The sequence below is a fragment of the Stegodyphus dumicola genome, chromosome 4 (genome assembly GCF_044657685.1).
Source record: "Stegodyphus dumicola isolate Sdum_Otavi_A_Nest chromosome 4, ASM4465768v1".
Lineage (NCBI taxonomy): Eukaryota > Metazoa > Arthropoda > Arachnida > Araneae > Eresidae > Stegodyphus > Stegodyphus dumicola.
The window spans coordinates 139,085,777-139,104,553 of NC_140771.1; the positions used below are offsets into that span (position 1 = coordinate 139,085,777).

An 18,777-nucleotide genomic window follows, 5' to 3' on the forward strand; every position below is an offset into this window, starting at 1 on the left:
TGGTAATGTGAGTAGACGTTACAGCACAGGTCGCCCCAGAGTTACCACGCCGAATGAGGACCGGTATTTGGCAGTTACTGCCAAAACAAACAGGCGGAGCACAGCCTCAGACCTGTCTCGTCAGCTCTCTTCAGCCACTGGTACGGCAATTCAAGGCAGACCGTGTACAGACGCTTAGGACAGATTGGTCTATATGCTCGTAGACCTGTCAGATGCGTTCCACTTACTGCAACTCACTGTCGCCTTCGGTTAGCCTGGAGTAGTTGATAGTTGATAGTTGACGGGGGACGTGTGCACCATCCCTTTACCGTAATGGTTAATTGGCATATGCAACACGTCCACCTCTATCTTGAGCCAGATGGACCACACAGGCGCCTCGCACCATACACCGAAACCCAGCGACCAGGCCATCCAGGTGGCAGTCCAAAAGACCAAAGAAGCCCCCAGAAGCATGTTCACACCAACCGCCCGGGCCTAGTATTTATTGAGTCAAAGTTCAACAAATACATGGCCAGACATAGGCTCAAAAAAAAAATAAATAAATAGATAAATAAAGGGTACATTTGAAGTTTTGACAAAGCATAAGATTACAAAGGTGCAAGTGCCAGTTTTGAATAAATACTAGAATCATATAGACATAATTAGAACAAAACACATACAGATAGCGATAACAATAGAAAACCAAAGGAGTAAACACCATTACAAAACTACTACTGCTACATACTACAATACTACAAAACTACTACTAGAATACTTACAAACAGTACTACAAACTGATACAATGCTAAATATTACAAAACTGCTACTGCTGCTACATACTAGGCTGATAATAATGCTGATAGCATGATATCGATGATGTAATGATCTTAATACTGATGGTAAGTTCAATACAATAGTTAGTGTACAAAGCAAGGATACAATACATAAATACATTATGCAACTATATAAATACCAATGCAAGGTAAAGAGGATACATTATACAACTATATATACACGCATACACACATATATACATACATACACATATACAGATATATACTAATACAAGGTAAAACGATACTAATGATTCTGTACGAGATGCAAGACAAGATAGATAATTCAATATAAGATCAATAAGCCATATTGTTCAATACAATAGTTAATGCAAAGTTAATAAAACACTATTTATATTACTATACCAACTGTATATTTCCTATATTAGTGCAATTTTATACGACGCATATCTATACGATGCTCACAATTTAATATATATTACACAGTACTGTATTGCAGGGAACTTATAATTCAATTTTATACAAGATGATACATATCTATACTATGGTCACAATTTAATGTATATATTATATAATACATTATACAGTACAATATGATTTACAACTAATACGTAAGATAATGGATGCTATATCATTCAATTACAAAAGTTAATGCAAAATTATTTATATTACGATACCAACTACACATTTCCTGTATAGCAGGGGACTTATAGTGCAATTTTATTATGTATACGATGCTCACAACATTGCAATTTCATATAAGATGATACACATCCATACATAGCTCACAATTTAATATATATATTATACAATACGGTTATACGATATAATATAATGTACTGCAAATACGTAAGATATGTGATACAATAGGTAAATTAACATGCTTACAGGGTTAGCATACAAGACACAACAATAGGTACAATACAATACTAAGAGTAAATAAATAGAGTATGTGACAGTATATAGACAAATGCAATGTAGAAAAATACATATTGTCAAGTAATTGGTAATAATTCTATGGAATATGCAATACAAGACATATGATACAGTATAAAATCGATAAGCTACGTCTATGATACTATTTATAATTTAATGGAATATTTAAAGCAAAAAGAGACCAAAATACTACTTTAACTTTCATACAGTATTTTAACACAATTGCTAGTTCAGTAAAATAATTAATACAATATTTAATTCAATACGTATCTCAGGGTATAAAAAGAAGTACAATATATATATTCTTAATAGTATGATGCCTATAAGACAATGTTCTTAATAACTAAAGCGAATTAAATGCAATACTTTGTATACAATACACAAAAGCAACACTTCAGTACAATACTGAGGATAAAAAGACGTATTTTGCAACAGTATATATATACAAATGCAATGTATAAAAATACCTATGATCAATTCAATATTATTAATTCTGTGCAATATGCGATACAATGCAACAATATAGTTATACCAATATAATGTATAAAAATACTTATGATCAATTCAATATTAATAATTCTGTGCAATATGCAAAACACGACATATAATTCAATATAATCAATAAACTAAATCTGAAATCTAAAGTCTAAAATTCTGCATGTAATTCAATAAAATAGTTAACGCCAAGTTGAATCAAGACTACTTATAACGTTATGCTAATCATCCAGTTTCTGTATTGCAAAGAATTTAATTTACAATTCCATACTAAAGCATACATAGCGATACGATGTTCATAATTTCAATATGTTGCATCACATATTCTTAGGGTAGAGCTTGTAACTCAACATAATATTACATAACTACCAACTTAATACAATAATTAATGCAAGAATTAAAATAATAAGTAAATTAAGTTAATAGACTAGTTAGAATATAATGCAGTACTTAGAGTGCAAATATTGTATGTTGTAATTATAATGAAATATGATACAATGCTAATAGTTTGATACAATAGTTATTACAATGCCCGATACAATATTTTTGATATATAACCAGATTAGAATACTTAATATGTAGCTTGTAATTCAGTAAGATAGTAATACCATATGTATAGTTTGAGGTTGCGAGTATAATACTTATTGTGCAATATCTTATAGTGCATTTAAAATACAATACAATTTTTAATAATATTTGTAACAATACTGGGACTATTAAAAAGAAAGAATATAGTTATAATATGTAAATAGACAAGAATGCAACTGGAGTGTACAAAAATACAATTGTATTATGAAAACACTATGTAAACAGACAAGAATGCAACTGGAGTGTACAAGAATACAGTTGTATTATGAAAACAGGAAAAAAACCATTAACATTAGACAACCTGACATAGATCAGATCCATAACTGTGGAGAATGTCCATAATTTTTTAGAGTTTTCTGATAAGGTACTTCTGCTTAATTAAAAATTTACTAAATGCTAGTTGATTATCCACAGGGAAAGGAATGTGAAATTCCTCCGTTAACGGGCATGTAGTAATATAATGTTCAGGTATGCCTAGAGTTCCGCAGACACAATATTCACTATTTGCAATTCCATGCTTGTAAAAGTAGCTTGGAAATGGACCATGCACCGAGATATATCTTACTAGTTGATGATTTGTTATCTGACGACATTGATCCACATACGTAATATGATTGTACGTTCGTCGACCAGTTTCATCAGTATCCCATTCTAGTTGCCATTGGGATATAACTTTTAAAAGAAGAGCTCGTTTTAAGTGAGATGTTGGCCACTTAAGAATCACTTCTTCAGCCTCGGCATCGGTATTTTCGGCAGCTGATTTGGCTAACTTATCTGCCAAAGTATTACCGTGATCCCCAGCATGGCCCTTAGTCCAAGCTAGCGTGATGTTATATCCCACTTGATTACGAAGTTCACATTGGATGTCCGAGATAAGCGAAGAAGAATGTCTGGGGTTTTGAATCGCTTGAAGCGACGAAAGACTATCAGTGATAATTATTGCCTCCATAGCACCACTTGTTTTACAGTGTTGAACTGCTTTGAGGATGGCTAGGGCCTCCGCTTGAAATACACTATTATTTCCATGGAGATGACCCAGCCACTGATAAATTGACTGACCATTATGAAAGGCTACAAGGGCACAGCCTGTCTGTTGATCTATTTTAGATCCATCAGTGTAATATTGAATGCTTGGGATAGGTGGCAGTGTTACGTCCTTAAGGAAAATCCGAAGTCCTGTTCCTTGAAGGACTGGATGCACATCCAAATGTTGTGAGGGTTGTTCATAGTGCAATGGTGTGAAAAGTTCATCAAATAGGATAAAAGGTTTTTTCAAAACCTTGACGGATTGTATTGCTGCTTCCTGCAGAATACGTGCCAAATCTATCGGGACGTCATTCTGGAACAACATGTACGTTTGTTTCGGGGCGCCATGGGCGCACAATTTGTGTTTATGGATGACAACGCCCGTCCTCACCGTGCAAACAGCGTAAGCGAATGCCTTCAATCGGAGGATATCACCCGTATGGACTGGCCAGCATTCTCACCGGACTTGAATCCAGTAGAGCACGTGTGGGACATGCTTGGCTGACGAGTTGCAGCCCGTCAACCTCCTCCTACATGTCTACCGGAACTTCGGAGAGCATTGCTTTTTGAGTGGTGTAATATCCCCCAAGATCAGATCGATAATTTGATACTCAGCATGCCTAGGCGTTGTACGGACTGTATTGCATCGTCTAGGAGACATACATTGTATTCATAATCATACGAACCATGTAATATTGTTTTTTTGTAAATAGTTTTTTTTTTTTTTTTTTTTTTTGTAATTTGCTCCAGGGAGAAAAAATCGCAATTTTTTTAATAATATCAAACATATAGCATCTTTTCTTGCTCTTTACCTTTTGTTTAATAAATAAGCTTTACAAATAAGTCAAATTTGTTTTGCTTCTAACTCTTCCTTTGCTTGATTTTGCATTATCCTTAATTTATGGACATGAGTGTATATAAGTGTGTGATGAATGGTAATCTCAGAGATGATCTTCGGTGTGCCTTTCTTTGAAATGGCATGGATCGCCTATGTTTAGAAAAAAGAAATTCTAACTATACGCATTAAATCATGATTCGTAAGTATTGTGCAACCGATAATTAGGGCCCTTTATTGAGTAGACCAGCAAGAGGAATAAGGGATCCGTCAGAAAGATATATTCACAATTTAACGGAAAAAACTTCTTCGTAATGTGTTAGTACCGAACCTAATTATAAGTGTTTATACTGATACATATCATAGGTTAGGTTAGGTTTAACACAATATTCCTACACCCGTACCTGTGCAGTTACTTAGTGTGCTCAAAGTATTGGAGTGGTAGTCATCAGTGCTAAAACGCACAGCACAATAGCGAGCGGTTGCTTGAACAACGTTTGGCAGTGTCACCCCGGGGATTCTTGCACATGACGCTGTAATTTCTCGTTGAATTTTCTTGAGCATAACCGATTTTCTGCGCTACACAACCGTCCTTCAAGGTCATGTAAAGCCATTTTGGCTCACTATCATCTGTTATACGTAACATACAATCATTACAATCATGAGTATCATTACAATCATGAGTACCGGTATATGTTGAAAAACACCATATTAGAATAAAGACAATTTAATTTCAAAGCCAATACACAGATATATTGTAAGAAAAGATATATTTTAAGATATATTATTAGAAAAGTGTATATATTTTTAATACATGGATTTTTCTGACCCATCCTGTATTTCAAGCTAATTATGATAAATAGTATTTGTGTTGCTTTAGATATCTGAAATAAGCTTTACAAATCTATCGGGTATCCAAATACCTGTAATAAAATGGATTCAATCGCAATAAAAAAGTCTTATTTAGAGGAAAAGGGTATTTAAGTGTATAAAAGAAAAATCAATATTCAGACAACATTTCTCATCGCTCTATTCAGTATACAATCGCATTTTACAAATGTAGGATATTTATATATATATATTATTCCTTCCTTCTTACATCATATAAATACATATTTTGTTATTTATTGACCATAAACTTATTTTAGAAATTGTAAATAAATGAAATTTGCTTAACCAAAGCGTAATTTCTCAACTTCTTTTAACTGCTTAAACAAGAAAAAGAAGAAAACCCGCTTGAAGCAAAACGCACTAAGGTTATTCCATAACAGCAATAATTAAAATGCAGTCTATTTATTTAAATGTTATTATGTGTAACTGTAAGGTTATTTTGAAAATTTTTAAATGTTAATAGAACTTTTCCAATACTGAATGCAATTTTTCGAGTTCCGGGGAGTTTGAGAAAAAATATTAGTACTCCAATAGCTCATTGAATGTTACCAAAATAATAGTTGGTGTCATAACTTGAAAAAATTTATTCTATTAAATGCATACACTTAGTAATTTTTTAAATACTAGCTTCACCAAAATTCTATTAACTAAAGTATATTTTCAGTATTTTAATCGGACATTTTGATCCCCCCCAAATTTTTTTTTTCAATAACTCAGTTGAAATTTCTAACAGTTAGACATTTCCCTAATGCATTTCATATATGAAGGCTTAGATCTGTCGTAAATATTTCATTTTTAAACGCACATTATTTTAAAATGAAGTTTAAAAATGAGTAATTTAGAAGCGTTATCCGAAAAACATTTATGAAGGAAATACACTGCAGCTAAGCTATAATTATAGAATACGGTAGCTTGGTTAGAGATAAAATGAAATAAAGGAAAGATGATGTAAACATACAAATTAATTTAACTATTTACAGAAATTTACGACAATATATATGTATAACGTTTTCAATTTTAGGAGAAAATACATAATAATATTTTTCCAATATATATAAGTAATCATTCAGTACTCTATATGAATAACCGTTATCTTGTTTAATTAATTTATCTTGTTATCGACTGTTAATTAATTATAATTATTTATAATTAATTAACAGTCGAATAAAATAATTAGTATTATTAGTGAGTTAATAATTATGTAAAAAATCAAATCAGTAATAAAAAAATAATAATATGGTGATCTGCAGTTTTTCACGTTTTTGTTTGATCTCACATTTATCTTCCAGTAACTTTCTGAAAAATAAATGAGTTAGCTAGGCATTTATTGCCCTTAATAATTTACTTAATTAGAATGTATTTTAATAGTGTATTTTGTAGTATTGTATCGTGCTGGATTCCTGAATCTATATTATACGTAGCACGAGTAAAACGCTAGATTCTCTTTTCTTTGCCTAAAACGATGTTTCGCAAATATACGGTTTTGAGGGAAAGGCAACTTGCGAAATTTTCATTATTCTTTACGAATTTTTAAACGTAAAAAAGCTATTTATAATTTATATATCCCATTATGATTCATATTATTAATTTTAAACTCTTTTCACGGTGAAATTAATATGAATTTAACACTATCTTAAAACTCGTAAGAGATTTTATTGATTTTATCTTAGCAGGAAATCCACGAATGTTCATACTGAAATATGATTTATCTCTAAAACAAAGGAACAGTGATGTAAAGATATTCATTTTTACCAAATTATAATTGAATTCTGCGAATTGTCACCTGGTAGGAGCAGTGGTTATTCTCATGAATAAACCAGCTTATCGCAAGAAAATTATGTGATCATTATTATGAATCGAGCTACTTCATAAGCTTGATTTAAAATCAAAATAAGCAATACTTCAGTGTTACTGAAGATATAATCCAAAGCTCCAAAAAATGGAATGGGGTCATAAATGCAAAGATTACCGAGGGCAAGAACATTCGTACATTGATTTCGAAACTGATGACAAAAGTACCAAGCTGTCAAATTAATGAGCAGAAGCTCTGATTTCATTCACTCTGAATGCTAAAAGTCGACATATGTTCCATCCCAGGCGAATGAACACGTGTATAGTTGGTTTTCCCAGTTTTCTCCACGTGTAACGTGAATAATATTCAATTTCCCATAGAAAATCCTCGACGAAAGCATCCCTTCCCTTAGAAAGGTAGCCTTCGTACACTTTGCCATATTCAAATAACCTAACCTCTTAGATTGACCGTCATCAGTGACAGTAATGTGTACATAAATATCTTTTTCTCATGGGCAAAGAAAAATGGATCTCTAGACCTGCCTCGTAGTTCTGTACCTGCTAATCCATAGATTCCCTTTCGCAAAGCTACATAGCTTTCAAAAAATTCTAAAAATTTCACAATTTGTCGTAGACATCATCAAATTTGTATTGATCTTCAAAATATTTCAAGAAATTTTAGTTTGATCATTTCTAAAGCTGCCTACGAGCGACGATAGATCATATGCATGATTAATCTAATATATTTTTCTCAACATGAGAACGAGATTGCAAAATTAAATGAATTAAACGTATGCAAACTAATATGCTAATTCGCTTCTCTTCTTTCAAAAATGAAAATTATTCAATGAAATGTAAATCTTATATTTAATTCCAATAAACAATGGGGCTATTTTACACTTGAACTCTAGATTTTTCAAATACTTCTCACGGAAACTGCTGCGTATAAAGGAACAAGAAAGTTTAACTTATTCTTATTGCTGATAAAAATAGTCGTTTTATTTCGATTCATTGAAATAAGCATACTAAAGGAAACAAGAAGAATACTTTATTACACCCTCTTTTTAATAAAATCATTTTTAAATTTAGGCAAACGAGATTTAAATGAAATAATACCAAAAATATATCACCACTTACTTCTATTTCATTAGCTATTGTGTTTGCAATATTTTGATTATTCTTCGTACATAATGTTTTATTGCTATTTCAGAGAATGCAATTTATTCATGCAACCACATTTTTTCTCTCTTCTGCATCCCGTTTAGAGCATGGTTTCATTATTATGAATTTAAAATTGAAATATTTATTGTACTTTATGATAATACATTTTTTTTCTTTTTTTCATTTAGGTGATCAGCTTAGAAGGCTGGTCAGATATTATGTACTACGTACAAGATGCTCATTCGTTTTGGGATTGGGTTTATTTTGTGCTTCTTATAGTGGTAAGTATTTTTGATATCTCTGTTCTATAGTTCTTTGCATTCTTCTCTCACAAATTTATCAAAATACTTAGCTGTGTTTTCACTCAAATAACTGGAGGAAAATCGTATTTGATTTCGACATATATTTCAGTATTCGATTCTAATTTATGAATATTACAAAAACATGCTTTAATAGTATCCTTAAAGGCATTTCAGACAATAATTTTAGAACTTAATTATCATACATTTAGTTCAAAGTACATAAAAAAATCCTCTTATAAGAAATAAATGCCCAAGTAATTTCCTCACTTTTTATTTAAAACTTTAAACGCAAATTTTCAGTGCTAACGCAAATTTTTCAGATTTCAGTATCTAATTTAACAATATGAACTCAGTTTCCACGAAATGCTATAATAACTCTCAAAGGACAAAATATCAGTAAATAAATGTATTATAAAAAAATTCAAAATTCGTACAGAAATATATATATAACTTTCAGTTGTTGTCTTCAAAATGGGTCGGAAGCACGTGCATTCTAAAGTAGATTTTTGAATAATTGTGTTTAAACACATTATCTGAAACATATTTTACAATTTACATAATCACAAAAACAGTCTCACAGTTTGTTTGTTTATCACACCTTTAATTTTAATTCTTGCTTTCCGATCACACATCTACATCGCTATCGTAATAAGGAGTATTTTTCCCAAGTAAATGTAAAATTCTCATTTCAGATATCCGCTATCATTTGAATACTTTTCAATTTAAAATGTCTTACTAATTCTACCAGAACGTCAGAATTATAGCGTCAGCAGCGAGAGCACGTAACGCCGAATAATTTCAACTATCAATGCTGGTAGAAAACTAACTATGTAGCGTGCACGATGTACCAGAAACACGCTCTGTCTCAAAACCCAAAACCTCAGTTTAAATATTCGTAACTCATCTGTACTCTGGTGATAACTAAGAAAGTGAGAATTTAGAGTAAAAATTGAAGTTATAAATAACTGATTAATTAACATAAGATTCCCTACACATTAAAGAACATAAGTGGAATTTAACAAAACCCAAAGAAATGCGTACTGACTTCTTAAATACCGTATATACCCGCGTATAAGTCGAGATATTTTGGACAAAAAAAAGACTTCAAAGTGGGGGGTCGACTTATACGCGGGGCCATAAAAAATTAAAAGAATCGGAAGTTCAAAAATTTCTTTGTATAATGCAGTGGTTTTATTCCCGCACTCGAATTGGACGACTTATCAAATAAGTCACTTACTTGAAGTAATTTCATGACTTAAGTTATGTGACGAACTACAGTGGTGGCAAAAACTGTGGACACTTTTGGAAATTTTTATGTTTTTGCCCCTGAAAAATGCGAATGCCTGCGAACTACCCTCTGAATGATTATAAAATCATTTAAAAAATGTTGTATTAGCAATGAACTAGACGGCACGGAAGATGATGCTGTTTTTGAAAGTGAAAATGACGACGAAGGCTGTAGTAGTGATTATAACAATACAGAGTTCGAGACTGAAAATATGTATAATGACGAGCCAATGACGACAGAAGAGTTCTATGAAATGTTTGGCGAATCTGACCATGAATCAATCAGACGTTGAAGGATTTTGATTTTGTTTATTTACCAAGGTATTTTTTATCGTATATTTACTTTTTTTCTCAGGATTTTGAATAAATGTAGTACTTAAAATTTTTTTTTCGAAGTTTCTCGATCGATTTCGAAAGTGGGGGGTCGACTTATACGCGGGTTTCTTATTTTCTATGAATTTTTTATGTCGAAGTGGGGGGTCGACTTATACGCGGTATCGACTTATACGCGAGTATATGCGGTAATATAACTTCGTATGCTGGAGCATCCTTAAGAAAGTTTCTCATTTTTCGAATAGCAGTCGACTTACCTAAAAGTCCAGTTCCTTATAAAAGAACACTGTTAACAAGCGCTCCTGGCTACATTTCGCAGATCACATAGTATTTATAAACACTGTTGGACAAGCTATTGGCTAGTCTATTAGAATACAACGCTACTCAGGTGGAGTTTATCAACAAATGTGCTAAATCTCTCTCTAATTTTTCGCAATGTCGTAAAATTTAATTTACGTTACCTCACGTTTGTTCTAAAACTACATTTCTTCCTCGCTGTGTCGATTATCAAAATAAAAAGTAATAAGTTTCTTTCTTTTATGTTGAATCAATAATTTGTCTTCAAACAATGCTAACAACCTTACAGATATCATTACAGATTCTTTACCTTTTATAAAGACGGCAATTTAAGTAAAAATTTATAATTAAGCCTTTTTAACGGAAAAAAGGAATAAGTTATTATTTTATTCTGTAATAGTATATTACAATCGTTTATATATCACGAAATACAGCGGAACATCTCACAATGCTCTGAAAACACATTAAATGTCTTCAACAAATGGAAGATAGATCCAATGGAAAAACGATAACCAGATCAAAATGTTACTGAACTATCATATTAAACGATTTTAGATAGTTTAGTTCGACCTTTATATCCAAATGATAAGTTATTAGAATTTGTAAATTTTATCGCAGTTCGTAAAATATAAAGCATACGCTCACCTTTCCTATTCATTTGCTGGAAATGTGTTTTCATTTCGAAATATAATAATTAATATCTGAACATAAATTTGTATTTATTAAAGTAAATTATGCAATGGTTATAAAATTATAAATATAAATAAATAAATGATTAGCTCCAAAAAGTCATTTTTAAAGTGGAAAAGACCGAATATTTGAAAAAAATCTGTTGTTAGATATTATTACTCTGAACTCATTTCGAATCAATTAATTCTATAAGCTGAAGTGCATCCAATTTAATACTTTTGCCTCATTTATTTGCATGTGCTGTTATTTTTAAAACTAACTCGTGTACCGCAGTTAAATAATTAATCAAAATGATTATTTATCTACTGTAACTATCAATATCCACGATTAAATGGTGTATCCACCTTCGGAGAAATTTGAGGAATGTTAGTGCGATATTCGTTGGGAAATGCACAAGAAAGTTTTAAATGAAGACAACTATACAATTTAATTATTTCAGTTTCAATTTAAACTTAAAGAGTTAAACAGTTCAATTTAAACAGTTAAAAATTGAAATTATGGATATTTGTTTTCCTGTTTCTTACTGCGATATGAACTTGACCGTCTTATATGTGCTAACAGTGCTGGTTGTTTAACCTGAAATATATTTCAACAGCCAAGTAAGATTGTTCATCTTTCCTCTGAAAAATATATGACACAGCTGATTTCTCAAGAGGAAAAAGTCATACCCTTCAAAAAGAAGAAAAAAATGGCTCTTTTATGAAGAAAAATGCTCCTTTACTTTTTATTTGCTTAGTTGTTTTCTGGCTTTAATGGTTCAGTTTTTCAGCCATACTTGCGTAACTATTGCAAACGTTTTCTTCCTTCAGCTGTTATACTGTACCTTATTTTCTTTTGCGAGAGAAATATCATACTCTTACAAACAAGATACGAACCATTTTTTCTATGAATACGAATACATAAAAGAATATTTCTACTAAATCTGAAAGAGGCTAATTAATACCTTTCGTATTATATATATATAGAGAGAGAGAGAGAAGGTTTACAACTTTTGTTATATACCAGGGATATTTTCTAAAATTCAAATCATAAATTCAGCTCTGCTACATAAAATGTTTGATAACTTGTTTGCAATACCAAATACACAGTTAACCTTTCTGCCATTTTTATTTTTATCTTTTTGTTAACTTATCTCATTCTTATTTTGTATCTTGCTTTCTGGATTAGCGAGCGCAGGAAATTGGATTCTTGGTTATCGAGAAAACGGTTATTCTTTTCTATATTGTATGATACGACGTTTTACAAAATAGTTCATCTGCTATACATTTCCTATGTTGGATTTAATATAATAAAAAAATTAATAAAAGTATGATAGCTTATTGATTTGATTTTATTGTTAATTTGAAAAGCAGATGTTTAATTGTTTAGTTTAACAACATATTTAACTCATTGTAAGAAAGAATTTAGGATGATTATAGACATACAGCGCAGACATGAAACTAACTACAGAATTTTGTTTAAGAGCTCATAATATTTAATGAATAACTAATTCTTGAAACTAACTAATTCTTAATTAACTAAATCTTAATTAAATAACTAATTCTTAATTAAAGTGATTTTTCAAAATTATAACAAACAATTAACTTTTTCAAAAATATAACTAAATGACTGCCATATACGTTAATTATCAATTTTCAGAACACTCAGTAAGTTAACGTGGAAGAACTAATTAGCCCTTAGCAAGCCCAGACCTGGTATTTCTTAATTTTTTCTGCACTGTTACTTGAAAGTCTTAATTTATGCCAAATTTCCTACAAGAAACTGGAAGTATCAGTCACAGATGATGCCAGACGTATTTCAACGTCGCGAATACATGTTACTGAAGAGGTGACATAGACTAGATCTTTGCAGGATAGAAAGAAGATTATTTTGAATTAGTTTCCTAACATTCCGTGAGATGATGGACTTAAAGGACACTTCTCATGCATGAATGAGAAATAATAAAACATAGAAAAAGTCCTTCTCTTGCGAATAGACGAAGAAACAACGAAAACTTAATACTCAGATTTCAAACTTCATTCTTTGTGAAGCAGACTGCGGTTATGAACAGAGATTGAAAGCCAGAATAGTATTTGTGATATTTAGTTGTTAAACAACATAATTTTACTAAACAAACTGGTCAAGATAATATTTATATTAAAAAACTTGGTTTCTAGCCGTTGTCATTACTGCTTGTTATTGTAAGGTATCATATATCCTTGAGATCTGTAGGTCCGGAAATTAACGTAACACATTAAGTAAGAGAGCACACTTATTGTACATAACAATAAATACAATTTCAATGCGTATTTTGAATGCACAAAAAAAAGCAAAGTCTTGAAGATGCCTATTGTTTAGGACAATTAAGCATTGCTGTTATGTCTTAGATACGCTTGCCCTAACACGATGGTATTGCTGTTCGTAACATGCAGTCTTCTGAGGAATTGCATTTTTATGTCTGTTAGTGCCAGGTATGGTGTTTATGAAAACTTATACTTTCAAACATCCCATAAAAATTATCTCTTGCATTAAAGTCCAAGAAATTAAATAGGTTAGAACTGAATAGTTGCCACTGATATGCATCAAACCGAAAGGGAGATCTTCTGGAGAAAGCAGCAGACTTATATTGCGTAATTTTGAAGTTCAGTTTTTTACTTACACTCTACCTGACGTTAAAAGCTTTAAGAATGTAATTCTTTAGAAGACTACCAGTAAGCACCCTGCGTCATATTATGGCAAGCATACCGGGAATATGAATGCAATGCTTTACCTCGATGACAGAGTATTGAAGAAAGGATGCATGTTTTTATGAATAAAAATTATGGACTTAGCGAACCATGGCTAGATGTATTTATTACTATTAACGTGGATTTCTACACTGAAAATGGGTTATGCTAAATGCCGAATCCTTACATGCAGATGGCACTTTCCAAAAATACATAGCTATCATTAATATTTCTGTGTCTATACAATGCTGTTCCTTTGCATTAAAAATAATTTTACTCGGTATACGTACTATTTTACCCAAATATTAAGTCACCTTGTAAGGTTTTTGCTGCAACTGGAAGCTAGGTTAAAAACCTGCAGACCCCTAGTACACAAACCGTGAGTCATCGCTAAGTCTTAAACAACTCACAAAATACTAAAGAATGTTAAAATAACCTTTTCTTTTAGTCTTAAAGTAATAAAATAGGCACAATTTGTGCTGCAGATGAAACTTCCACTACTTGTGGATATTTAAATTATCGTAACAATTAAACGTTGATAACTCAGTGTAAGACTACACATGGGATAGGCTAATGTAAGCTAGTTCATATGTACTAGCGTGTATTTTAAAACATCGGAGAACGAGATGCTAAAACCGGAATATAACTGTTAAGCACAGCTGGCGGTAATACTAACAGCAAGCGAGGTTGCCAGAATCTGTAATCTAAAGATTCAAAACCTTCTGCTTAAATACGCAAGATGAATTCGGAAAAGAGCAATTACAGTAAAGACTCAAATCATAATGACTGTTAATTAACAAAAGATACCTGACAGCTTCATTCCAAGTGAAAACAGATATTAGGAATCAAAAACCAAGAGCACAGAATATTAAATTTTTTAAGCATAATGTATGACAAATTTGAAGGCTAGCACATTTCGAATATCTCTATCTTAACTTTAATAATTACCTATTAGCAAATTTAAATAATGTTTTCCTGTAAGATGTTTTTTGATAACGTTGTGTGCATTTCAATAACGTCCAGCTTGTCAACACTTTTATCCTATTATAATAAAAACGAAATTTGTAGCTGACTTTATGCTAACATCTTTGGGTTTTAGTTTACGTCTTAATTAATAAAATTGCTGTGACATACTTACCGTCTATTGAAAAGAGCATGTATTAAATGGTGGTCTCAAAACTTTAATGCATTCATTTTTATTCTAAAGAAAAGCTTAATTTTTCTTGTTATAAAGTTGAAATTTTTCACTTGTGTGAGACTCTCTAAATATTTCCATGCTTTTCGCGGCATAGTTTCAAAAAAACAGTTCGGCATATAAATTTTACTTTGTCGGCTATGACTCTGAGTGGCTAATCTAGCTTTATGTCCTAGATTAAATTTAATTAATTCCTCGCTGTGTTGCAATTTAAATTAACTTAACTGCTTTCACACTATTAGGGATATATTTTAAACACCAAATCAATCATAAACCCATTAATTATCGTTATTTAATGACAATCAAACTGAAGATCAGACTAGTGATATTAATTACAAACTTTATCTTGAGTGATATTAAACAAAAGACAGTTATAAACATAATATTAATTAATCTAAAAGAAATAAATTAACAGCCGGTGGGTAATTATTCCAAACAGGCTAATAGAACGTAAAATAATCTGAATTCTTCAGCTTGCTTTGTTTTATAACAAAGCCGAGGAAACGAGAGTTGTCTGCTATAATAAATATTAAGACTTGACCAGATTAATGACTGGACTATCTCTCCCGGTTTCCCGAGTCAGGACATCCGTAAATTTAACTACAGGAAATGTCATAAGCATGTCTGGAGGACGATAAAGGTCAAAGTACCGAGTTTCCTTTATATCATTGGGTCTAACATTAACTGATTATCTTTATCAACATATTAATTGTTTTTCACGTGGCAAACTCTCAAAACGCGAAACTTAAAGTTTCTTTTTTTAGTTGCATGCATTCATCCCAACAGCAGAAGAGATGAGAAACATCTATTAAGGAATAATATTTGTAAATTTAAGGAATTAAATTGAACGTGGAAGTCCGATTACGAGACATGAATCTCGTAATTGGACTTCCACGTAGACTATACTTGAAAGTGTGTTTCTGAACGCTGCCAAAATTTCAGTACAACAATGATTTATTTTATTTACATCCTTTTGCACGTTTTAGTAGTTTTAAAAGTAAACGTATATGCTTTTACTTCGATAGTTCGATAGTTATATGATACTAGGAAGCCAGCGGTCATACGAAATGACTGCTGTTCTAGATATTATAAATTGTAATGATTTGTGCAAAGGTGTCTGCTAATTCAAACTGAATTACCCAGGGCAGGCGGCGAGGACGCCCCTTTGCTTACTGCCCCACGAGGTTTCTCCCTTCTACTTGCTTAATTGCTTAAAGTAGAATGCAATGAAGGAAACCACTGGCGGTACATTTCTTAAGAGCCACCGTTACCTCAATAAATAAAGGCGATTTAAATAATAAAATGTTAATTCACATGTCAAAGATTCTCTTTGTACACAACGTTTCTTGTGTAGATCTTTCCATCATTTTTAAGGTCGACTTGCAGAAGACCATCAATTACTTTTAATTTTACGTCCGTTCTTTCACGAACTCTTAAAAAGGCGACATAAAGTTGACCGTGCCCAAATGCAGGCTCAGGTAAAAAAATGCCAACACGCTTAAGCGTTTGGCCCTGAGACATATTGATGGTCATAGCAAAGGCAAGTTTTACAGGAAATTGTCTTCGTCTCAATTGAAACGGCAACCCTGTGCCGTGCCAACTTCACCCCATTGGCTAGTACAGTTACGAAAGCAACTAATAAACTATCGGCGACAAACAGTCACTTAAGCCGTATATAATACAGATATTTATTTATTTATTTATTTTGTTTTTCATCGTTGCCGGTTTTTGCCGGTTGCATATTTCCGAAATCTATTATATATAGATGTCAAATTTATTTATTAAATGTTAAATGCACGTGCTCATGTATTTTTAATTTTTCCGGCTTAGCTTTCTGATAATATTCGTCACGCGCTGCACTGCATGGGGAATAACACAATTTATAGTTACGCAAGCAACCAATAAACTATCGGCGACAAACACTTAAGCCGCTTATATATAAAATTTTCATTCAAATCTGCAGAGTAGTTCGAAGTAATTATACTTACGTAATCTAAAAAAAGGGTTAATTATCCGAAGAGATAAAAATCGATGCTTAACGTTTCCCAATACTTTTCTATGACCTAAATTCAGTAATTAATAATAAGTGTTTAAGAAATTAAATTAAGTTTCAAGTCAATTTTTTTATTGTAAAATATTTAGAATATATGCAATGTATTAGATTATATGCAATACACTACATTTTTTCTAACTGATTTTGTTTCTATTTTTTCTTCAACTATGCATCTTTTTTCTAACAGTAAAAGTGAGTTTTATTATATCTTCTGTCCAGAAAATAACTAAGGATTTGTGTTTCTAAATAAATAAAATTGTAACCTCTCTCAATAAACATTTTCACTTGTTTGCACTACTGAAGATATCTGAGTAATTATTTTATCATCATCATCATTATTATTATCATTATTATTTATTCTAAATTCTCTTTTAAGCGTTTTAAGAATTTTATTTAAAATGTATATAGCATATTTTTCTACCATAATTTTCGAAAAAGAACTGTAATTACTTTTTTTTAAAGGAAACAATTTGTTTTTCGTAAGGTAGTTTAAATATGACAACGGTGACCAGGGATGCCTTCTTAGAGGTTGTTATATGGTAATTGGCATTTATTCACATTACACATGGAGATAATCAATCACCCATGCACCCACCACGTTCGCTTGGGATCGAATACGAGTCGAAATTCTCAGTATTTATCAGTTAATAATTCGGCCACTGTTTACTTTCCTACCAAATTTTCAGTAAGCATTATGGAAAAAATTACTGCTGAAAACATAATTTTTGTTAGTTTGTTCGATTGTTTAACATTCAGCCAAACTTCTTATGCATAAATTTGCATGATGTTTCTGAAGTCAATATTGATCAAGAAATATATATAAGTTTTAATTAATTTTCAGTTCTAGCTAATGAATGCATTCCTGAATTAAATTTGAAATCTAGTGAAGTTGAAATATGCAATACAGCTAATGAATGCATATTGCAAAAGTAATGTCCTTTGAAAAGTTTGACTCAATTTAAAATCTAAAAACACCTGAAATTTAGCTATGCATGACAACAATTTTTAGAAAAAAGTTCAATAGTATTTCTTGATATAAATTTCTTGATATTATCAGGTTCAATGTTTCTTCTAACTTTCTTCGGAAACATACAATGACCTGACTAGAACAGAGAGCTTACTAAAGCTATGTTCACTAATTGTAGTAAGTAGACAGGATACAGACGAAGGGTATACAAAACCCTTTATTTTTTCTTTATATACAATGACTTCCGTACTTCGGAATACAATGACCCTCCACTCGGGGTCTAACTTAAAAGATATCAAAATAAAACTAAACTCTAATTTAACTTTAGAATAAGATTGGCCTTATAATAACAGGAAGCGTATGTAGCACAGAGACTGTGAACACTACAATACGTTTAATTTATCAAGAGGATTAAAACCTCTGGCCTGGAAGGCAAAGTAGCAACTGCGTAA

At 31.6% G+C, this 18,777-nt stretch overlaps 1 protein-coding gene across 3 annotated transcripts in view; it reads left to right on the forward strand.

Annotated features, from left to right (window-relative positions):
• Positions 1 to 18,777, forward strand: part of LOC118190875 (voltage-dependent T-type calcium channel subunit alpha-1H-like) — a 401,335-nt gene that overhangs the window by 118,544 nt on the left and 264,014 nt on the right. For all 3 annotated transcript variants that reach the window (XM_085815548.1, XM_085815546.1, XM_085815545.1), the window contains exon 5: positions 8,685 to 8,777. In XM_085815548.1, coding sequence (XP_085671674.1) covers positions 8,685 to 8,777 — 93 coding nt within the window. The remainder of the gene's footprint in view (positions 1 to 8,684; positions 8,778 to 18,777) is intronic.